Source organism: Meleagris gallopavo, chromosome Z (assembly GCF_905368555.1).
Source record: "Meleagris gallopavo chromosome Z, MGAL_WU_HG_1.1, whole genome shotgun sequence".
Lineage (NCBI taxonomy): Eukaryota > Metazoa > Chordata > Aves > Galliformes > Phasianidae > Meleagris > Meleagris gallopavo.
In genome coordinates this window covers 20,808,955-20,833,325 of record NC_139435.1, presented here as the reverse complement: position 1 = coordinate 20,833,325, position 24,371 = coordinate 20,808,955, and the positions used below count along the sequence as shown (strand labels likewise).

The following is a 24,371-nucleotide window of genomic DNA, read 5'->3' as shown; positions in this document are numbered from 1 at the left end:
CATCGTGGCCTTCCAGTACTGTAATGGGACCTTACAGAAGAAATGGAAAGGGACTCTTTATTGAGGAATGTGACGACAGGATAAGAGAAAATGGTTTTAAACTGAATAAGGATAGATTTAAGTTAGACGTGAGGGGAAAATGCTTTACTCAGAGGGCGCTGGCAGAGCTGGGCAGAGAAGCCGTCGTACCCCGTCCCTGCAGGCGGTCAGGGCCAGGCTGGACGGGACGCTTGGCAGCCTGAGCCGGTGGAGGGCAGCCCTGCCCACGGCAGAGGGGTGGAACTGGATGGGCTATAAGGTGCCTTACAATCGAAGCCACTCTGTGACGACCCTCCAACCCAGAGCAATGACACAGAAGAGTTAATTCCTCCGCTAAAGGCTTCAGCAACTCCGGCTCGGACAAGCAGCGCCTGGCAGCCCGACTGCGCAGCGGACGCACGGCCCCCGCCCCGCACGGCACCATCCCACGGCCCCGCCCCAGGCAGCGGCCGTTACCTCTCCGTTTCTTCGCCTGGGCCGCCTCCCCCGGGAGCGGACCGACCCAGCGCTCCCCATCTTCCTCGTCTTCTTCCTCGTTCTCCGCCGCGCCGCTCGCCCTCCTCTTGCGCTCCGGCTCGGACGACGCCATGCTGCTACGTCACTTTTCCGCGACGCTCCCTCCTGTCGCTGTTCTCCTTCCTTCCCCGCCCCCCCTCATCGCCGGGCGCCCAAAAGCGGCGCCGCGGGGCGCAGCCAATGAGCGTGGAGCGCGCGCAGGAGCGCGCGGGCTGCACTGAGGCGGCGGCAAGGGACGGCAGCGCCGCGGTAACGGGCGGGAGAGCGGCGGTGTTGGTGGCGCTCTTGGGGGCTGCGTCGGCCCCGGGCTCAGCCCTGACCAGATCCAGCCGCCGGAGGTGCGGCCGTTCGGCCCGGGGGGGGTACTGAGGAAGAACGGGCCGAACCCTATGGCCGCTTGGGAGGGCTGAGCTCGGGCCCGCCGCGCCCTGAGGTGCCCTCAGGGGGGAGGGCTGCTTCCTTCCTGAGCTTCGGAGAATTTAATATATCTGTGAGATGAAAGAAATCTTTGCTTTTGAATGACGAGGATAAACGTGGCACACTCGTTCCTGCGTGTGCTTTTAGCTAGTTGTGTGCATCTACAGCGATGCTGGGAGTTACAGATGGAGGGAGGAACGTTAGTGACGCGCTTACAAAAGCAGCGCCCGGCTGCGAGCTGTGCAGACAAATGGAAACCTCATCTTACCATACGAGAAAAGAGAGCACTGCCAGCTACAGGAACTGACATCTGAAAAGAAATAGTACTTTAACATATGTGCTTTACACGGTAATGATGAGGGACCGCAAGTCAACCTGGCTGCTGGTATTGTGGCCTGTAGTTTCTCCTTTAAATATGTTCGTCTTGTGGTTGTGTAAAATCGGCTGTGAAAATGCTGGAGGTCAACAGTATTAAAAACATTATAATAATAACTTTATTTACTACGTATTTAGAGATTTTTATTTCACGTTCCATCTTCACAATGGCAAATTGTGTTATTGAGTGGAGATGTGGGAAGATAGGACATTTTTTTCCACCCAGACCCCCCTTTCAGGTTTCCTTTCTGAAGGCTGCTTTATTTCCTTTTTCTTTCTCTTTCTTTTCCTTTCTTTCTTTCTTTTCCTTTCTTTCTTTCTTTCCTTTCTTTCTTTTCCTTTCTTTCTTTCCTTTCCTTTCTTTCTTTCTTTTCTTTTCTTTCTTTCTTTTCCTTTCTTTCTTTTCCTTTCTTTCTTTCTTTTCTTTCTTTTCCTTTCTTTCTTTCTTTTCCTTTCTTTCTTTCTTTTCCTTTCTTTCTTTCTTTTCCTTTCTTTCTTTCTTTTCCTTTCTTTCTTTCTTTTCCTTTCTTTCTTTCTTTTCCTTTCTTTCTTTCTTTCTTTCTTTCTTTCTTTCTTTCTTTTCCTTTCTTTCTTTCTTTTCCTTTCTTTCTTTCTTTTCTTTCTTTCTTTCTTTCTTTTCCTTTCTTTCTTTTTTTTCCTTTCTTTCTTTCTTCTTCTTTCTTTCTTTCTTTTCCTTTCTTTCTTTCTTTTCCTTTCTTTCTTTCTTTTCCTTTCTTTCTTTCTTTTCCTTTCTTTCTTTCTTTTCCTTTCTTTCTTTCTTTTCCTTTCTTTCTTTCTTTTCCTTTCTTTCTTTCTTTTCCTTTCTTTCTTTCTTTTCCTTTCTTTCTTTCTTTTCCTTTCTTTCTTTCTTTTCCTTTCTTTCTTTCTTTTCCTTTCTTTCTTTCTTTTCCTTTCTTTCTTTCTTTTCCTTTCTTTCTTTCTTTCTTTCTTTCTTTCTTTTCTTTCTTTCTTCTTTCTTTCTTTCTTTTCCTTTCTTTCTTTCTTTTCCTTTCTTTCTTTCTTTTCCTTTCTTTCTTTCTTTTCCTTTCTTTCTTTCTTTTTCTTTCTTTCTTTCTTTTCCTTTCTTTCTTTCTTTTCCTTTCTTTCTTTCTTTTCCTTTCTTTCTTTCTTTTCCTTTCTTTCTTTCTTTTCCTTTCTTTCTTTCTTTTCCTTTCTTTCTTTCTTTTCCTTTCTTTTTCTTTCTTTTCCTTTCTTTCTTTCTTTTCCTTTCTTTCTTTCTTTTCCTTTCTTTCTTTCTTCTTTCTTTCTTCTTTTCTTTCTTTCTTTCTTTCTTTCTTTCTTTCTTTCTTCTCTTTCTTTCTTTCTTTCTTTTCCTTTCTTTCTTTCTTTTCCTTTCTTTCTTTCTTTTTCCTTTCTTTCTTTCTTTTCCTTTCTTTCTTTCTTTTCCTTTCTTTCTTTCTTTTCCTTTCTTTCTTTCTTTTCCTTTCTTTCTTTCTTTTCTTTTCTTTCTTTCTTTTCCTTTCTTTCTTTCTTTTCCTTTCTTTCTTTCTTTTCCTTTCTTTCTTTCTTTTCCTTTCTTTCTCTCTTTTCCTTTCTTTCTTTTTTTTTTTTTTAAGCCTTCAGGACCTCAAATCTGTTGCTGAGCCATTTTACAGTGATGAAAATAATCTATTGAGGCTTTCTTATTTCTATTTGTATCTTTGCCAGTTTTTGGTCTAAGGAGAAAAAAAAAAACACATTTCAGGACTGCTTAGCTTTTTTATTAGCCTTCTGTGGGGGACTTCGCTGGAGGCATTTCACAATTCTTAATAAGTGATGTGATCTAGTTCTCTTTTATGTTATGGAGATGTTCCAAGACTCTTAAGAAGATAATGATTTTCCTTTGCAAAAACCATGCTGTTAGATTTTATCAGGTTATGGCAATCTTAGTGATCTTGGTGTTCTGTTTTTAATTATTTATGCAACAAATTTGCCAGGAAGGCTAAGCAGAGGTATTGGTACTTCTCAATTTGTTAGAATAGTATTTGAGGAGAAGTGCTGATTATTTTATTTTTTTCTTAGCCACTTTGCTATGGCTTACTTGCCTGTTAGAAGTAGTAGTTAAATATTTCACTCATATGTTCAACATATTATTCTGTGGTGCATCTTTTTTTGTTTTGAAAATGAATTCCTAAGGTTTACTTTGAAGTTTATCATCATCAAGATAGCAAAGACACTTATTTCTTCTTTAAAGACTTACACTTCTAGTACAGCTAGGAGGTTGCAGTTCATTATTTTACCTTAACAGATTCTCCCTTTGAGTAACATTTTGGCCCTCCTGGTTTTCGTCATACATGCTGTTGACATTTATATCTCTCTCAATAGACTTAACTTTAAGATGACATTTTAAAAACATGTGTGTGCCTATTGAACCCAACAGTTTCTCAACGTTTTTAATTTGACCAGTTTGACTTATGACTTTTTTCTGCTGACCATCCTGGTGCACTCTTTATTTACTTGTCTGCATATCTTTTGGCTTCTTCTGTTGTTTGTGTCCACAACTTTTGAATTCAAAGTCTTTTTGATGAACAAGTGAAAATTGTGGTAAGGAGAAATAGCCTAGTATGTTTATTGGAAGGCAACAGAGAGAACTGCTGAAGAACTTTGTGGATATATGGAAAAAAAACATGGTTTTATGGAATGGCACTTATTCTCACATTGTTTGTTTGTCAGGAAAGGAGTTGCCCAGATGAACCAAAGCATTTTTGAAAACTTTGCACTTTCTGATTCAATTGAAAATGTTGTTAGTATCTTATTTCAAAATATTTGAACAGTGTTATGGTTAGCTGATGTTACCAAATGATTTGATCCTGTCTGTAAATATAGAGTTGTTAACTGAAAACTTTTTGGATTCAAAGGGATTGCTCCGGTATGGACTTGACCTGAAGCAGCAGGTATGATTCAGTAACCTGTTAGTTTTTGTTGATCTGCATGGTAACTTTGCAGTTTTCTTGTTAATAGGCTGAAAAACTACCAGAAATCATGAATGACTCAATGTGCCCTGTGGATACCAAGGAAGAAATCTTGCGTGAATGTGAGAATATTTGGAAGGAGATGGAAAAGGTATGCAAATCATGAATATTAGTGTAGATTTGGTAATTTGTTGTTAACTGTAGTCATAATTTCTTGCTCATCTCCCTTCACTGCGTACTTACCACACCTCCTCCAAAGAAATGACAAGAACAACAGAATGAAGACCTTTAGAAAGGCAGGCATGTTGGCAGGGATGAAAAGCGTCCTGCAGAGTCAGTCTTTGTTTGCAATGTGCTGATTTAGTTACATCTTAAATAAAGTATAATGAGACAATACATTAAAACTTGCGAAAAATGCAATGATAGTTATTTGTATTCTGGTAATACCAATATACTAAAATGGGGATCCTCTTTTTTGCTTTATTCAAGACAGGAATCAGTTGCTACTTACAAATATTTAAGGTCTTAAGGGAAAGACAGAATTGGAGGAGAAGAGAGATTCAGAAGGATGATGCTCTTAGCATACATTCATGCAAGCTTACAGTTGCAACCTCAATCATTAAATGTATCTCTTCTGTCAGGTGGTCCAATGTGTTAACAGTAAAGCTTTAAAGCAAGTTATATTTATTTATCTTCTTAATTAGGCCAAACCTAGTCAAAATAAACTCTTAACCATTGTGAGGGAATGTTATGCATTTTGTAGAAATTTGTTGAGACTAATGAAAACTCATGCTTTGCATAATGTTTTGAGTGTTGATTGCTTACCTTTTATTTTACCCGGTAAATGCACCACTTATTTAGCTTGTTCTTTACTGTAGGCTAAATGCATTAAAAGGATCAGAACTTTACATGAAAATACTTCACATCTTAAAGCAGAATGAAGTACATATAAACCGTGGTTTATAATGTGTACAAAATAGGTTTCTAAAAGACGTTATTAGCTCTGTGTGTAAACCTAACACTTTTGCATATTACTTAGAATTTTGCACAGTGTGTGTCTTACTAATGAACAAGCTGCAGAAAATCCTGTTTGTAGGCTTCTGAAATATCATAGCAAGTTACCAAATGAACTAGTGCTTAGCATGGTTTTGGAGGATGTGGATTTTCTGTGAGACTTTCAGGTAAGAAATGAAGATAGTGTTTATTATTTTTAACACAATTGGAAAACTTTTGAAATCTCGTATGCCAGGGCATTACATTCTGGATACAGGCAAGTTTTTATGAAGAAATCTAAAGAACTTTATTATCATTGAATTAGCTTTTCTGTTGATATAATCTAGGTTATCTTGTAATGTCTATTGTGCTGGCGTTAGTAATATTTAATACCAAAATCCTGTATTGTGTTTAGTTCCAAAACAGAATAATAAGGATTCCAAAGAACTACTTTTTAATTCTGCTGCTTATTAGTTTCCGTTCTGCCCAGACATGAGGTAGAATACATTGCTGACTTGTAGAAAACAAGAAAAAGTTTAGCAGGTGGCTTTTGCTATGCTCTGTGGTGGCCTGAATTTCGGTCTTGGTATTAAATTCGTTACAGTCAACAGCAACTGATGTGCTGTACACTTAAAAAAAAAAATAAGCCTGTTTCTCAACTGTGTAGTATATTGACCTGCTAAATGAGTTCTAACAAAAACTGTGCTATAATGTGATTGCTTTACTAGGAAACTTAGAGTAGTACCACTGGGTGTGTTAACTTCACAGCAGATTCTCTATTCAACATTGCTGTCCATGGCTGTCTTGTTTTCATAGTTTTTCGTGTTCTTAATTTGTTCAGTATTTTTCTCTGCGCTGATGTTTCCCTTGTAACTTGCTATTTTTCTCAAATTACACATCTTTTGTTAGCTGCTGCTTTTTTACTTTTCGATTAATTGATTTTTTTCTGCAGTATGATTTCAGAATATTTCTTTTATTTAGATTTTGAGGGATTTTGTAAGAGCCAAGTCGAAACTTTTTTTTTCCTTACATTAAACAGTTACTGCTGCAATTTTAAAACATTATATTTCTTTCCTGCAAAAGGTAGGAATGAGTAAACATTGTCTATCTTTTGCTTTCCACCCAGTGTCAGAGCAAGCTAACACTTCTAACAGCAGAACCAGTGCCACAATCAGATGCCAAGGTAAGGCAATAATTTTTTTTTTTATTCTTCACAAAATGTTCCCTGTAAGCAGAATATTTCCTTCAGAAAGAAGAAAACTAAATGGTCTTTGCTTACTCTCTGAAGTTGTTGTCTTTAGTCTTACAAACTTTGAGACTTAATTTGAAGTAGGTCAGTGCCCAGCAAATGCTGAACAGTTGCATTTATGCAGCTTCTTGCATAAATGCAAAAAGAGGAGAGGTTAAGTGCAGTCCTGCCGTGTAACCTGATTAAGAACTGACACAGGCAGAATGGTGGGATGTGTAACTTCAGTAGCTGTTTGGACTTGTTTTATTTATATCTTTTTTAAAAATAAAATATTTTTATATTTTATTTATCCCTTTAGTTTTACTCTGGAAGTTTGTGTTTGGAAAGTAAAGTTGTTCCTTGTTTGTGGGTATCAACAGGAAACTGACATGCTTGAGTTGGGAATGACCTAAGCAGTGCTAAGTGTATAAATATGTGCCCTTGGAATTTTGGGGAACATGCAAAAAGGCAATGTTGGCTCACTATTTAGTTGCTTGCAGATTCTAAATAGGAATTTTTAAAATTGAATTTATATGGGGACCCTTTATTTGGAAAGTATATTGGTTGAGGGCATGAAATACTTAGATATTATAAATCTCCATCGTACATGACTTGTAGGTGCACTCAGGTGGCTAATTCAATATATTGGAATGATAAAGCGCTTTTTTCGGGGATTTCTTTGTCAAACATATTCAAATATTAAATTTCTGGTTAATTACTAATTTTTAATTTCTTGCTACTGGTAAACTGTGTTCTAAAGTGGAATAAATAAAATGCAAAGAACTCTATTTATATGCACAAAGCACAATTTTTCTCTTCTTCAGTAGTGGATAAAATCCTAGCAGTAGAAATCACTTGTCTAGGCTTATTTGGGTGTAGGTTCAGAGGTTTTTAAATTTTTCTCTAGCTTTATTGAAGTCCATCATGGCCTTGTGATTAATTTTGGAGATAAGCTTTTTTTTTAAATCTCTTGTAGTGAGACAGTTATTAAATGTAGTTGGAAAGATTTATTCCACTTCATGATTGAAAATGAGAAGGAGAGGAAAAGGTCATGTTAGACCCTCACTCAGCAATTTTAAGTGATCCTCATTTAAGCCCTAAGATAGGCACTTCTGTTATCAATGGCAAGCTGGCAAAGAAGCTGTGTTGTTGTTTTTTTTTTCCTTGTTGTTGAATTAATCAGTGAAGCTCACTCTTTAACCACCTCAAGGTCAAAATCTTGCATTCTACTGTGTGAGGTTTTATTATTCTTTAAGTTTGAGGATGATTCTGGTGTACAATGTAATGATTTGCTTATTGAGAAGTATGTTTTGCTAGGAATATATAAATACAACATGAGAAAGATATCTATTTATGCATATATTTGCAGTATGTATTTGTCTCTTGAAGAGACCTCAATCTACAGTTACTGAATGGTAGTGTTAATTTATTTGTATATCTCATGAATGAACACATTTTGTAGATCCTTTTTATCAATTTTTAAAGGTGTCAAAAATAGTGTTCCAGTATTACAAGAGAGATGATACCACCTAATCCACAGAATAAAAAACATCTGTGTGATGGATTTTTATTTTTTTTTTTTAGTTTAAGGTTTTTAATTTTCTTTTCCTGTTCTTTAAAATACTTTAAAAGATTTCCAAGGTTGTTTTCTAAGATGTTATGAGTTGTGAAAATCCAAGTGTCAGTTCTTTGTTTTATTATGAGATCTTAGCTGATGATTCTTTTTCCCTTTTTTTGATGAAAAGAATATTGTCTTTTGTTGAAGACAGCAGTGCTTACTGCAATTAAACGCATCTTTATTTTCTTATACTGTAATCTGACAATATGTACTATGTATGTGTGTATTTTTCTTCGAATTATATGCACAATCTCCAATTTCAGGAAATGGAATAGTAATGGTGTGTGTGTGTGTGTGTGTGTATACACACACACACACACACCATATATATTATTTATTTATTTATTTATTTACTTACTTACTTACTTATTTATATATATTCTTTCTCCAGATCACAGTAAAATAAATGAAGCACATTTTTAAGAATCTTGGTCATCTAGGTTGTTGCTGTTGTTGCTTTGTGGTTTTGGTTTTTTTAAATAAATTTTCCTGAACTAATCTATTGTTTTACTGCTCCTATATTTTCAGTGCTGTCAGTGAGCTAGAAGAATAATATAAAGCTTTTTGATGTTGAGTACATAGATGTAGTTTTGGTAGACAGTATATTTGACCATTGATTTTTGGAAGAAAATCTTTTGTTTAGTCATAACATCCATCAGTGATCACTATTATTTAGTAAACGTGGATCTACTGTATATCAAAAGACAGTCAAGGATGTGAAATACTGATGCTTCGAGTGGCTTATCTTAGCTGTAATTGTCTGATGCTACAGAGGCAATTAAGGGGAGCATTCCAAATCTGAGTATTTCTGTTTTCTGCCTCCTGAAATAAGAGTGAAAATGTTTCTTGACCTCTGCAATTGCTTCTTGTAATCCTCCAAAGAATAAAATGGTGTTTTGCAGTAGTCACTCTTTTGTTTCAGCTGCATAAATCAAATAAGTGAATTTTTATCCCACTCTGTCCTGTTTCTTCCAGTTCAATTCAACACGCTTTACAAGATACTTAATTTCTTTTAATACAGGTTTCGTTGTTACTGACACGAATGCAGGCTTTAAGAGCAGAGTATTATCAGTGGCAAAAAAGAAATCCTGAGTGTAAGTAGCTGCTTACCTGTAAGGCTTACTCATGTAAAGTTCTGCAACGTTCTTTATCTGAGCATCTTAGGCTGTGAATGTGTTGTCAGACTGTATTATGGTAATATAACTAGTTAAAAGTCAAATAAAAAGCTTCCACTGTAATATTTATGTTTAATTTCTAGCAGTTACTCTATTTTCTTTTAGTACTTCATTTTCTCTTAAAGTGATTCTTACTATCACTTAAACCTACAATTCTGGAAAAGAATGCATAATTCTTTTAAATGGAAGATAATTGTTAGCAAATTTCCTAGAATATTTTACCCTAAAGCAGAAACATTAATTATTCTGTCACCCTCTTTCACGTTGCTCCGTTCTGTGATTGTTTTTCCTGCATTTCTTGTCTGTACTTCCTATTTTTGGACAGAACTACTTTGGCAAATAGTTCTTTCTTCATGCTGATTGAAACAGGCTAATGTATTCTTTTCATCCTTGCAAATATGGCTAATAAACTAATAGTAATTTACCTAGACATGTTTTTAACTGTAGTTCCTTTTTTTTTTTTTCATTACTACTTTTGTATCATGCTATACTAGCTGAAACGTTGAAATACGGCTTTAGTGGTAACTCCCTGTCGCGTGTTAAAATATCTGTCTTGGATTTAGTAGATGTCAGGGACTTCAGGTTAAGAAAACTACAAAAACTTGGATTTATTGTAACAATACAATAATGTAGATTGCTTACTGAAAGCATATACCACTGAGGGAAGCTGTAGGTCTTCCATATTGTCTTCAGACACTGTGAAAATAAAACAACTTGGAATCTAAGTGTAAGCAAAGTCTTCAGAGGTGCTATTTTAGAAAATCATAAGAATTTGCATCAGCCTATCAGTAGTATTCTGATAGCATCCATTTCTGTGTCTCGTGTCCAGTCCCTGTTTTTACCTTTCAACTTAGTAAATTTTGTTAGCTAATCTTTAAATGCATAGTCTTTAAATGCATTGACTCAGCTTTTTTGAATATTTTGATGTCAGAGTAGTCCTGTTCTTCAAAGTCCCTGTCATTTTGGAAACACTATGCAAACAGCAAATTGTGGTTTCCGATACTTTATTTGGCCAAATTGGAATGCATTTTTAGATTAGATTAATATTATAGTCACTTTTCTAGCTTCTTTCAAAGCTCATGTACTTGCAGCATATCATATGGTCAAGTGAGAGGAGCTGGAAAGATTAGAAATGTTTCTTATTTTTTCTAAACGGATGCTGGCGTTCACTGGAACAAATTCATAGTTTGTGTGCTTTATAAGCCGGTCTGCAGGGGAGAGATCAGCCTCAGACGCTTCTTAGAAGCATGTAGACCAAAAGTATGACATTGAATAAAATTTAGGAGATTCTGGTTCTTGTCTGCTGTTCGTGAATAAGTGAAGGAATTAAATTGAAAACATTTGAAATTTTTATTTAGGTAAAATAACTGATGATGTTAGGTTTCTTTACTAAAATATGCCATTATTTTCAACTTTGGGTTATTTATTTTAAAAATATATTCTTGAGGCATAACCTGTTTTTTTTAATTGTCTTGCTGAATTGCATGATAGTAATTTCCTAAGCAGAAGAGATTTCATCACGACATGTAATTTGACGCATTTTTGAACTCATTAATTTTGTTGGTCTGTTTATATCATTGGGCAATTACTATTAAAGCAATAAGACTGCACGTAAATTGTGCAGATTTGAAACAACTATAAAATTACTTTCTCAAAGTGTGCTTTGCAAAATCGATGAAATCAATTGTATTGCATTTAAGAAGTATTTCATGCTTTTTTAAAGGAAAAGCTTTTATTGAATTTTATTTAAGATTAGAAATTCGGTGTACAAGCTTGGGCAAAATATTCTGATCATTTTAACACTTAAATGTGCTAGAGTAGCTTTACTTTCCCTGTTGATAGATCCATATGCTTCTTTTTTTCTGAAGTCATACACTAATTCTTGAAATTAATATGGCATTGCAAACTGACTCAAGTCCATTGAAGGCTATTAAATACAACAGTTTTTTTCTTATTCAGAAAGTGCACGAGCCATAAATAACTGGATTTTGCAGAAGCATTCTAGGGAAACATTACCCCATGGTTGAATAGAATAACATTTTTCCTTAAATGCTGCTGTTGTTGAGGACTTTTGTTAGGAAGTTGACCGTACTGGTAATTTCATCTCCTTACATGTAGCTATTCTTGTAAACACTTAGGATAGTGCTTTACTTTGTTAGTTTTTTAAATGTGATATAACAGAGAGAAGGGATGCCATCCAAAGAGACCTGAACAAGCTTGCAAATTTAACTATTAACCATGTGCAAGGTGCCACTCTTGGGTTGGGACAATTCCAAATGGAGTCTGGGAGAAGAATCAGGTTGGAAAAGACCATAAAGATCATGAAGTCCAACCATGACCTAACCATACTACCCTAACAACCCACTGCTAGATCGTGTCCCTGAGCACCACATCCAAACAGTTTTTAAACACATCCACAGATGGTGACTCAACCACCTCCCTGGGGAGCCCATTCTAGTGCTTAACAACCATTTCTGTAAAGAAGTTTTTCCTGATGTCCAACTTAAACTTACCCTGGTGCAACTTGAGGCCATTTCCCCTCATCCTGTCACCAGTGAGAAGAGACTAACCCCGCTCTCTCTGCAATCACCTTTCAGATATTTGAAAAGAGCAATAAGATCTCCCCTCAGCTATCATTTCCCCAGGCTAAACAGCCCCAGTTCCTTCATTTGCTCCTCATAGGGCACATTCTCCCAGCCTTCACGAGCCTTGTTGTCCTTCTTTGGACCTGCTCCAGCACCCAATGTCCTTTCTGTACTGAGGTGCCCAAAACTGAGCGCAGTACTTGAGGTGAGGCCTCACCAATGCTGAGTACAGGGGCAGGATGACTTCCCTAGTCCTGCCCACCTCGCCATTCCTGATACAAGCCAGGATGCCATTGGCCTTGGAAGAAATCATTGAGATCAACCCTGCAATCCTGAGGTTGGAGGAGGAAGGGTTTTTTTAGTCACAGGGCAGTAAAGCAGTGGCACAGGCTACCTGGAGAAGCTGTGGTTGCACCATTCCTGGAGGTATTTAAGGCCAGGTTGGATGGGGCCCTGGGCAGCCTGGTGGGTGACAACCTGCCCACAGCAGGGGGATTGGAGCTGGATGGGCTTTCAGGTTCCTTCCAAACCAAGCCATTATATGATTCTATGTAGATTTCACAGTCCTGATCAAGCAGTTGGGAAGCATTTAAATATCAAAGTGTAATGCATTTGCTAGTTATTATTCAGAGTCCACATCCATCTACCAAGCCAACTTCCTTTATGGGACAGCAACATCTTGGTCTGTCTTGGAAAGATTGTCACCAGCAGATCAAAGAATGTGATTGTTCTTCTTCAGTCAAGCATCTGGAGACTGCATCTGGAGTGTTGTGTCCCTTCTCTGGGCTCACCAGTACAGGAGAGACTTGGACACAATGAAACAAGTCCACTGACAGTGATATGGAAATAGGGACTTGGAGCATCTAACATGCAAGGAAGGGCTGAGAGCTTGACAGTTTAGACTGATGGAATCTTACCAGTGTGTATAAATACCTGAAAGGATAAAATAAAGAAGGAAAAAACACTGCGTGCTATTCAGTGACAGGGTAAGGGGTAATGATGACAAACTGAAATAGAAGAAAACCCATTCAAACAGGTTAAAAACCTTTTTTACTGTGATTATTACTTGAGCAAGTTGCCTAGGGTGGCTTTGGACTCTCCATATTTGATGATAGTAAAAACCCTAACGGACATTCTATTGCAGTTTACCCTGCTTTCAGTTAGTGTTGTACTGTACAGTCTCCTGAGGTCCCTTCTAAACACAACTAATTTGTGATTGTGGAATTCTGAGAAATTTTCAGTCTCTACATAACTTAGATTAGATATTTGCAAAATATGGGCATGTGGTCTGTAGAAAGCTTGGCTAAACATTCTATTGAAATAAGTTATAATGAAGTTCTAATAAAATAGCTTGTGTGTATAATGGAAAAAACAGTGTGCAAGCTCAGGTTGCATATAAAAATAAAGTTGGAGTAATAATGAACCTTCTCACAGTTCTTCAGTCATTTGATGAGCCTGTTTTAGAATGAATTTGAAGATTGAAGAAATTTGGTTTCCTATGTTAATGGAAACTTCCACTGACAACACAGGCTTGCTTATCCTGACGTACAGACTTCACGTTTCAAAATCATGTACCTGTACTTGTTCATGTACATTTAAAAAACAAAACAAAAAAAAACTCAGTGCTTTTTTTCACTTTGAAATAACTGAAACACATTAAAGTCCATTTATTATATTTTTCAGTAATTTCTACTAATCCAGAGGTTCTGATGTTATTAGGAGAAGAAGAGGTAAGTCTCTTTTTCTGTTAATAGATAACTTTTTATTTAAACTTTTAAAAATTCTGTTCAGCTCCCATGTTTCCCAATAGCTCCTGTTGTGGACTATTACTAAGCTAATCAGTATATTTCTTTATCATTGTGGTTGTTCCAATGCCTGTCTTCTCCTGAATTATAATTACTAAAATTTTCTAGTTGTAAAGAATAATTTTTTTAAGCAAAAGTTTTTGTATTTATTGCATTTCATGCTACATAATATAGAGTATAATATGTTACAAAGAAGATTCTGTTTTCTTAACTTTAGACATCTGTGAAAATAATCTGCAAATATTTTGTTGAGTTCTTCTAGACTTGAAGGGGCAAATCAAGAATTGCATTAGTGGTAGCTTCACACAGTACTGGTTGAACATTGATATGCAGCAGTAGGTAAGAATATGCTGCTGTGGTTTAAAAAATATCGTTTAGATTTTTCTTCCTAGCAGATTTCTTCCCTCTGGAATCACTGGCAGCAGAGAATCCATCGGCTGTTAAGAGCCATTATAAATAAGATGTTTAATTAAATTTAATTAATTTAATTAATTAATTTCACTGTTTTGCTGTGTTATGTTTTAGCTACAACCTTTTGTGGCTTATTTTGCTGACAGTTCCAATCTTTTTTCATGTATTGTGTGTATACAGAACACTTGCGTCTGTATAATATTTTTTAGAAGTTTTGTTTCCTTGAGCAAAATATACAATAATTTTCATAGTGCTAATGGAAAGAGACAAAATAGATCCAAATTGTAGGTTTACATTAAAAAGGCATAAACTTATTAGGAGTTTTGCTTTTTAATACATAATGTATTAGTGAAAGACCCAATCCTTTGGGATGTATGTTCTGTATCTTTTAACAGCACCTGTAGCTCCTGGTTGCGGTAGTTAAATTGTTTCTTCCTCTTTCCTCCCCTATATATTTAATCCATATCATTCATGTATATGATTAGCCTTTCTTTGCAGCATTTTCTTTTTCAGTGCTATACATTTGATGTATAGCGTTTAGTGCGTTTAGTATTTCATCAGATGAACAGTACACGTGAGTGCTCCACAATTTGCTTCAAGTAAAATTAACGATGTTTTACAGTGTTTTGATGCATTGTTGAGCATCTGAGACAGTAAGATTGCAAACAGCTTCAGCTGGATTTTAAAACAGTATATTTACCTGAGCCTGCGTAAGAAATTAGAGATAATTTTGGTTGTGTTTACCTGATATATGAAACCAGATCCAGAGATAAAACCTTACATAGAACAAATTGTAGAGGCTTCGCTACTTATAGATTGTAAGTATCTTTTTACTTTTTTATAGTTGCAGAAAGTAAAGAAAGATCTTGAAATGGTCCTGTCAGCAGTTCAGTCAAAGAATGAAAAGCTGAAAGAAGATCTGGAAAGGTAAAGGTGGAAAGAGGATCTGGAAAGTAATTGGGACTTAAGAATTGTTGTTCAGGGAAAACTGCATTGGATTTGTCAATTATATTGTGTCTTGTTTTTCATGTTTCAAAGAGAACAGCAGTGGCATGACGAACAGGTGCAAATACTAAATGCTTTTAAGGAAATTGAAGAAAAAATGAAAAAAGAAGTTCTAACAGATTCTGAAAAAAGGTATTGCTGTAATGTCAAATTTTTCATATTGAAGAACTTATATTTCAAGAAAAGTATGTGACCGAACAAATACTTAAAAACATACTGCTTGCTTTGTAAAATAGATCAAATAATAAGATGACGATTTTTTAACAATAGAAAATAAGTGCCTTCTTTTAATTGAGAAAAAAAAATTATTTTGTTGAATTTGATATTCTGTTGGTATGTTTTTACTATTATATTGGCTACTAGAGAATTTCAAGAACTGAAAAACCAAATGTTGGAGTTAAAGGAACATAGGAAAAAACTCTTGAATACTTTGGGTGAGTTCCTAGAAGAACATTTTCCCCTTCCCGAGAGAAATGGAAATGCTAAAAGAAAGGTAAACTGTTGATTTGGTGTGGTTTTTCTGTTGTTCTTGTTGTGTGGTTTTTTTTGGGGGGGGGAAGGGGGGGTTGTGATGGTTTGTTTTTTGTTTCTTTTCCTGAACATTTGCAATGCTTCATTTTTATTTAATTAGATTTAATATTTTGTTAAAATCACTGGTATAGAATCTTTGGTCATTTTGAGATATAAGTATATTCTTACAGCTGATCTTTTATATTTAATGAACATATTTCAACTTCAAGGCAGTTCCAGCTGATTTTTTTTTTTTAATATCTATAGCCTTTACCCAATAAGATGCATAAAAGCTGTGCCAAATTTGAAAATGATGTGGGGTTCACTCCAAAATGCTTCTTTTTTTTTTTTTTTTTTTTTTTTTTTCTGGATGGGGCAAGTGGATTCATATTTTCCTTGGCAAAGCAAATTTTAATTGCCTAACAATGCTTTTGGAACAGTAGTCAGGACAAGTCTTTATAATTACAATATAGTTTAGAATGTAACCATCAGTTTCTGTTCAAGCAAACCTGGCCAAAAATTATCTTAAAGTTTAGGGAAAATAGGCAGTCAGGGAATATTTTGCATAATAAATTCAAAGTCTGCAGTAAAAATAAACCTTTTACCATTACTATTTTAAAAAAACTGATTAGAAAAAGCTATAAATAAGGTGGGGGTTGATCTGGATTTCATACACACTTAAGAACACAGAAATAGATTTATTGAATCTAGTTCCCTGTTATTGCAGACAATCACATCATACAATTTCTAGACTGTTCTAATTGAGCTTCATTTTTAATTCTTTTCAGTTACTGCTCTTCATATTGGTGTTCTTTCTAATGTTTCAATACCTTGGTTAATAAATCTCCTAAATTACAAGTTTCAAATTGAAGAAACAGTGCATTCGTGTATCTGTTTCAAAATTCTGAGGAACAACTTATGTTAGAATCTCTTGTCTAATAGAGATCCATGTATTCTTATGGCAGTATTGTCCTTAGACAATACTCTTCTTTCTTGTATTTATCTCTCCTGATAGATTAATGGACAGTAGTCTTATCCCTTCTTTTTCTTTGTTTTGCAAACTGAAAGAGCAAAGCTTTCTGTTTGTTTCTTATGAGAGAACTTCTCATTTCTCTGGCTTATCCTAATAATCATTGTCTATATTTGATTCCTTTCTGATTAATCTTTTTTTTTTTTGGAATCTGGTAGAAACCAACATTACAAAGAAAATAGCTCATATTCTTCACAAAAACAAAAAAAAATACACTCTTGCCTTTTTTCTTACTGTTATTTCTAATTGATGAGACTTGAGTTTCTCCTAAAAAAAAAAAAAAAAAAAAAAAAAAAAAATCTTGGCTTTACATAGTACATATAAACAAATATACACCATGCAGTCGCTCACCACCTGCCACCAATGCCCAGTCCCAGAGCACTGTCTGTCCCAACCTGGCTGACTTGCACCACTTTTACGGTTCACTTGAGATGCCACACGTGATGGAAAATGTCTTTGGTCTGTTCAGGTCAGCTGTCCTGGTTCTGTCCTCTCATCAGTTGTGCTCCCCCTAGCCCCTTTGCTGGCATGACAGTACAAGGAGCTGAAAAACTGAATGTCTTTGGTTCTGTACAGTATTGCTCAGCAGCAACTAAAACACTGGTGTGTTATCAATGTTATTTTTCTCCTAAAGCCAAGATATAGCATCATATCAGACACTATGAAGAAAATGAACTCCGTTCTAGCTGAAACCAGGACAGCCTACTTTTTTTTTTTTTTTTTTTGTCCTTTAACAGAATTAAACTTTAGTGACTATGAATCTGTGACTTAATTAACAGTCTTCTTTCAGTCAGATATTTCCTCATTTCACCCTGATCTCCTGTCTCCAATTTTGCTGGTTCTTATTCATCTTGTACATTTGTCTGTGAAGGGTCTGGAACACATCTTATGAGGGAACTAGGATTTTTTAGTCTGGAGGAGACTCAGAGGACTTTAATCACTCTTCATGATGAGCTGAAAGGAGGTTGTAACTATGTGGGGGTCATCCTCTTTTCCCAGGTAACTAGTGATAGAATGAGAGGTAATGGCCTTCAATTACACCAGGGCAAAAATTCTTTCTTGAAAAGAGGGGCACTGCATTGGAACAGGCTGCCTATGGAGATGGTGGAATGACCATCCCTGGAGGTTTTCTGAAAGAGTGTCGATGTTGCACAGAATGACATGGTCTGGAGTGGTCCCAGGTGTGGTTGGCTGTTTGGACTATGTGATGTTATTGGCATCTCCAACCTTAATGATTCTGTTTTTTTAACTCTTAACTGTGTTAGTAGTTTTGTTTCACTTCACAAAAGCTGCTTGTGCTTTCAGTAGCTCTGTGTGACTGTGAACATGCTCTGAGTGATTAAAAGCAGCGTGAACTGCTGTAAACCTGACTTAGGGTTCCACCTGTCTTCCATCAGACAACAGCACCTGGGGCTGGGATTAAAGATTAATCATAGTTAGCTTCTGTGGCCACAGTCTGACAGACAGCTTTAGTGTAGGTAGTGACTGAGTTAAGAATTGTCTTGCATTTTAAATCTTAGAAAGTATTAGTCTCTTTTTTATTTTTTTTCTCTGGATAAGAATAGTTAGGAATACTCTCAATGCAAATCTGTTTCATGAAAGGAAGTTTAAATAAATAGATGCTGATCATCTTGCTTAAAAGTGACTTTATACACATTAATTATAAATACTTACTGAAGTATTACATAGTTCAATACTTAAGGTATGTAAGTAATATAATATTATAAAACAATACTTATTACATATATTATAAAAATAGGAAAATATGTTTGCTAAGTCTGGGAGAGCGCAAGCATCTTTACATTAACATCTTTAAGATTTTATTATTTGTCAATTCTATTAATTTCTGAAGTCAAAAATTAATTTTAGGTTTGACACAAATATCAAGCCCACGAACTATTCTGTAGTATTTTTAACAACAGCCAAGACTTCTTCCTTGGAAGTTTTTGCAGCTTCTCACTATAGGTTCTATTTTCTTAGCCCAGTATCAATGTAAAGGCAAAAAGATATGCTTTATTGAGCCCTAACTCAGTCATGGTTTGAGCATGATTTCTTGGAGCAAGAAGTATGTCCCCTTTTTGGCTTTCTGTTAAGAACTGTGATGGAAGGGAGGAGCCAGAATTTGCCCTTTGTGAAAGTTGAGAAAACAGAAAAAAGAACCAGGTTAAATATGTAACAGCAAAAGCAGTTTTATAGGCATTGTTTTTATTTTAATTTTCTAATGTATGGCTCTACAGAGGATTTTATGATTTTCTGTCTTAAACTTGGACTTTTTTTTTTGAAAGTGTAAAATAAATAAATTCTAATTTGAAAATCATGAAGAAATATTAAGACATCGTAAACTATAATCTGGGAGAGATTGCAGCTTATTGTAAACATTTACCTGATGCTCAAAAAAAATACTGGTTTTGTAACAACTCAGGTCTACAGAATGTTTTGCATTGTACTACATCTAATATATGGTTTTATTTTTTTTGTTTCAATATAGGTAGCTATACTACAGTAATGTGAGATTACATGTAAGGATTTTTAAAGTAATTATTTGTAATACTGAAGTTCATAATATGGCATTGACAAATTTATTATTTAAATCCTACCTTGTATTTGTATTATGACTGAACAAAAGCATATGTCTTCGCCTGTTATGTAGTATACTATCAAATAATTATGTGATTAATTTTCTTTGTCATTGATGATATTTCCTGAATATTTTGTTTTGCGTTTTTTCGTTAATTTGTTGTTAATTTGAATGGTGGGTTTGTGTTTGCAGAGGTACGCTGAAGAGCCATCTGAACAAGTGATAACAATGCATGAAATTTTAGAGGTAAGATGGTATTATGTAGAGATGGGGGAATTTTCTAATACTCAGATCTGATTGCAATCAATTAATAAGATAAATAACGACATACTGTTTAGACAATGTCAACGGTTTATGGGCTGGTTCGGCCCGGTTCCGTGACTAGAAGGGCGGAGGGATCCGCGGATCCGCGCCCCCGGAAAAAAAAAGAAAATAAGGGACCCCGAAATAATTGAAAACAGTGGCAACAATCTGAGGTAAAACAAAGTAATTTACTAAATATGGTATCAACAGAATTTTATAAGGAGAGAGAATGTGAAATTGATGGTGGATCGGCCTTACCACAACGCTGAGATGAGAAGCGCAGGCAGAGAAGCGCAGGCAGAGAAGCGCAGGCAGAGAAGCGCAGGCAGAGAAGCGCAAGCGAAGCAGCGCAGGCAAAGAAGAGAGCATCAGGTGACCTTGCCGGGAGTTATATCTCCTCACTGACCGCAAAGCCCCCTGGGGAAACGTAGCTGCTCTTCTCTGGACAGGCACCCGGAACTTGAGCATCAGCAGTCAAACCCCCAGTGCATTGCATGATGTTATGATGTGGAATACTGATAATGAAAAATCATGAAACCATGACAGACAATTTAAAAGTAAAATGTTTAGGACTGTTTAATTTCTATTTTAATTTCTATCAAATTAAACCTCCACCTTTTTATGAGACTTGATAACCAAATCTTAAGTTTCATCTGGAAAAATGATTTGCCTTTTATTTCTATAATTTTACATTGTTTATTTTATAGAAGTTTTATGAGTCTCAGAAGTTCATTTGAGGGAAAACATGCTTTGGTTAAGAAAATTATTCCATTTCGTGCTGTGTTTTGTACTGATTCAATACAGATATTTCTGAAAAGTAGTGCACTATCAGTTGTGGGAGAACTAAGAAATATATATTAACTGGATTATCTTCTTTCATACTGAGAAAATCAGTGAGTCTTGATTCATATATTTCTAATGGATTTTATTCTAATATTAGTTAGTATGTATTTTTCTTTACAGTACAACTTAAGATTTTGAATTGTCAAGCATTAATTCTGAAGGAGCATTAAATCTTATCGCTAGCATTTTTCCTTCTAGTCTTAAAGGTAATTTCCTTTTCATCCTCCATGCTTATACTTCAGACAGTTGTAAGCATCTACATGTAAAACCTCCCCCCAGAAAATAAATCCTTTTTCTTGAGAGAAAACTTGATGAATAACATTCTAATGTTAAGATGTTATGATCCGGTCACTATGACATTGTTGTTCTTTAGTTTAAAGCCCAGACAGCGAATCTTTTCTTACATCATCAAAATTGTTTTACATGCCTGAAGTATCTCAGCATGCCTATTAATGTCAAATTAGACAGAGTCTGAAAACAGACTTAAGAATTTGAAATAGATGTATTCCCTATGGAAAATAAATTGCCCTTCGTGTTTTTTTCTGATAACATTAGTCGTCTTAAAATGTGAACATATGCAAGTAGTGTCTGATTTCCATTTGGAAGTATTAGTACCAGAAATTCAGACTTATTTTTAACTATTTTGGCCTAAACTGTGAGTGTCCCACCTAAACTAAAGGTTTATGATGATGATGGTTGTAGGGTTTTTTTTCTTCTATTAAGTAACTTGGTTCTAATTTCAAACAATTGCTTAGATACAAATAATAGTTTCTTAAAAAGACAAATACTAAGTCACATTTCTATTGTAGTTACAGATTTAATGTTGCAGAACTGTAATAGGTTTCCAGGATTACAATGGAAGCATGTGTTCCTAATGGTGTCTCCTTAATGTTTGCTTTTTGAACAACGAAAGTGTACATTTTTAATAAATCCATTTTGTCAGGCAAGATGTATGCATTTACATATTCAGGTATAGTAACACTTCATTAAATTAGCATAAGGTACCTCAGCAAGATGTAAACTTATTCATCATGCAGACTTCAAAAACTTTATTATACTAATCTTTATTCCACTAGTAAGCTATATTTTTCATTTTTTATAAATCTTTTTTTTTTTCCATTTAAACAGTTTAAGAATTATTACTATCAGATTGAGAATTCAGTAGACTACTTTAAAATTTGAAAGATATTTACAATATAAATGTATGTGAATGACCATAAAGACAATTTTGGAATATAAGATGTCATAGAAGACTAAGCAACAATTAATCTACAGCAGTGTAATTGGAGTAAATATTCAGCGTTAGAGCAGATGAATACAAAATACATAAACTTGAGCAATTCTTTGGAACATTTATAAAAAAATAGTTTTTTTTTTTTTAACGTTACTAGGGGGGAAAACTTTTTATGCATTTTTCATCAGCAAGAAAGAGGCAGGCAGAATATTTTGTACTTAATAAAACTACAAAGGCTGAGACTCTACAAGCTCTGAGTAGAAATAACAAAGTAGCTAGGATGAATAAAGAAAGCATGATAGAATAGGCAAAATTAAATAATCTGTAGGTGTGTATTCCTATTATGAGGGGATATACACAGATTTCAAGAGCACAAAACGAATGCTGAAACAGATGTTTGATTTTCAGTCTCTTAACTGATAGTATATTTAGGTAAGGAAGAAACAAAGGGGAAGGAGGTATTAAGAGGTGGTGAATTGTTGTAAGGCGCTTGTCATGCACAATCAAGAAGTAGTTATAGGAATTTGCACGAGAGAGTTGGTTAACATTCAAGTACCACTTCCTCCTCAGAATTGGTCTGTTGGCTTAAGTATATCGATAGCAAAAGGAGCCTATGGCCTGCTACTGAATGAGGTGGGTGCTCTGATAATGGAGGACATTGAGAAGGCGGAGTTACTGAATGTCTTCTTTGCTTAGCAGTCTTTACTGCTAAGATTGCCATTCAGGAATCCCAGACCTTGAAGATGAGAGAGAGTAGGGCAGGAAACTTTGCCTTGGCCAAGGAGGATCTGATCAGAGATCATCTAGGCAAACTTGACATACACAAATCCATGGGCCTCTGTGGTATACACCAACAGGGAGGGAGCTGGCAGAAGTGATTGCTGAACCACTCTCTATCGTATTTGAAAAGTCTTGGAGAATGGAAGAGGTGCTTGAAGGCTGGAGGAAATGCAGTGTCTTCATAAAGGGCAAGAAGGAATACTTGGGAAATTTGCAGGCCTGTCAGCCTTACCTCTGTCCCTGAGAAAGCAATGGAGCAACTTAATCTGAATGTTGTCACCAAGCAGGTTGAAGCAGAGGCTATCGGGAGTAATCATTGTGGATTCATCAAGGGAAAATCATTATTGACCAATCTGGTAGTCATCTACAATGTCATGACAAGCAAGGCAGATGAGGGGAGAGCAGTGGATGATGTCTGCCTTGGCTTCAGCAAGGCTTTTCACATTGTCTGTGATAATATCCTCACAGGTAAGCCTAGGAATTGTGGATTATATGAGAGAACAGTGAGGTGGATTGAAAACTGGTTGACTGGTAGAGCTCAGATAGTTGTGATCAGTGGCGCAGTCTAGTTGGAGGTCTGTGGGTAACAGTTCCCCTGTGGTCAGTACTGCATCTGGTCTTCAGTTCTTCAACAGTTATGTGGTTGAAGCAATAGAGTGTATCCTCAACAAGGTTGATGATGATAAAGAGGCTGCTCTGAAAGTAGCGCTCCTATTTTATGATGTTGGCTCACAATGTCAGAGGTAGAGGTAGAGGTAGAGGCAGTAGAGGTTGAGCCTCCCAACCAGTACTCCATTGCATGTGGCAGCAGCGTGGGCAGTCTGACAAAATGCATCTGACGTGGAAGTGTGTATGGAGCAAAGGTATGTCATTGAGTTCCTCTATCTGAAAAAAAAATGATACCTACTGACATTCATCAGTATTTGCTGAATATTTATGGAGACAAAACAGTGGATGTAAGCACAGTGGTGGAAGGAAGTGCATTTCATCAGTGGAACAGTGAACAGTGCATTTCCACTGGTACAGATTTTTACAAGCATTGGTGATAAGTCAATTATGGCTTTCAGACAAATTATTTCCAAAAATCTCTGTCTCTCTCTCTCTGGATTATGTAAGGATTTCTTACTGTCCTTACATTGATATTTCTTAGGCATTTACAATTATACTGTCTAAAGAATTATACTGTGTAAGAATTTTTTTATATACAGTGAAAAACTTAGAACTAGAATTCTCCTTTTATCAATACTAATTTCCACAACATGTTCTAAATTTTGTACTTTTGGTCCTCCAGCTTCTCTTGAATCAATTAATGTCCACACCACATGAACCCTATGTAACAGTTGATGACTCATTTTGGCCACCTTATCTGGAGCTGCTACTGCGAAGTGGAATTGCCCTGAGGCATCCAGAAGATCCAAACAGGATACGTCTAGAAGCCTTTCATGAGTAGTGTGATCTACATGTTTACTTCTAAACAAATCACTAGTATTTATGGGAAGCCATACTTATGTATCTGCTGAAAATTGCCGGGAAGAGGCTCAATGGTGTTCTATATGAGAACTTCACAACGCTCTGAGGGTAGAGGGGGAGTGAGAACAGTTTAATGTTAAGTTCTACCATAATTGCCTTTTTTAGCTACACTGCTTTAAGTGCATTTAATTTTGCCTACTTAATTGGTTACTATGCATAATTACAAACAGTGGTAGGTGTTGTCCAGAAACATTGACTTTTGTTTTATAACTGCTTGCTTAAATGCCCTCCATTCAAAGACTAACTGTAATGTCTGACTTTCATGCACATTTAGTTGTTTTTTTTTTTTTTCTCCTTAATTATTCAGGGTTTTCTAGAATGGTCTTTTTGTTTGTTTTTAAATATTTTGTATTTTGCTATCCTTTACACATATAATATTCATAAAATTGTTTGAGGTGGGAAGTACCTTTAGAAGTCATCAGTCTTAGGTTCCTTCTTTGATCTGTGATAGTGTAAATTCAGGAATAAATAATATTAACAACTA

General features: G+C 35.8%; 2 protein-coding genes across 12 annotated transcripts in view; one reads left to right on the top strand and one right to left on the bottom strand.

The window, feature by feature from the left end:
- PPWD1 (peptidylprolyl isomerase domain and WD repeat containing 1) overlaps window positions 1-684 on the bottom strand; it is a 14,429-nt gene extending 13,745 nt beyond the window's left edge. The window contains exon 1 of the mRNA XM_085212559.1: window positions 496-684. Within this exon, the coding sequence (XP_085068685.1) occupies window positions 496-628 (133 nt within the window). The 5' untranslated portion in view covers window positions 629-684. The remainder of the gene's footprint in view (window positions 1-495) is intronic.
- Window positions 652-24,371, top strand: CENPK (centromere protein K). 11 transcript variants are annotated; one of them, XM_085212570.1, is made up of 11 exons: window positions 652-804; window positions 4,309-4,410; window positions 6,379-6,435; window positions 9,120-9,192; window positions 13,542-13,588; window positions 14,919-15,001; window positions 15,113-15,211; window positions 15,443-15,572; window positions 19,390-19,443; window positions 19,711-19,872; window positions 23,649-24,371. In XM_085212570.1, exons 1-11 carry the CDS (start codon window positions 736-738, stop codon window positions 23,805-23,807), a joined length of 1,035 nt encoding a protein of 344 aa, XP_085068696.1. In that variant the 5' UTR covers window positions 652-735; the 3' UTR covers window positions 23,808-24,371. The 11 variants fall into 11 exon arrangements, with proteins under 11 accessions (XP_085068696.1, XP_085068702.1, XP_085068704.1 ...); XM_085212576.1 differs by having other exon boundaries at window positions 738-789; window positions 4,310-4,410; XM_085212578.1 differs by lacking the exon at window positions 652-804 and adding an exon at window positions 871-893.

Coding starts and splice junctions, on each gene's coding strand:
- CENPK (XM_085212568.1), top strand. CDS start 3,962: ATGGAAAAAAAACATGGTTTTATGGAATGGCACTTATTCTCACATTGT. Junction 6,436..9,119: donor TGCCACAATCAGATGCCAAG/GTAAGGCAATAA, acceptor CTTTTAATACAG/GTTTCGTTGTTACTGACACG. Junction 15,212..15,442: donor CTAACAGATTCTGAAAAAAG/GTATTGCTGTAA, acceptor ATTGGCTACTAG/AGAATTTCAAGAACTGAAAA.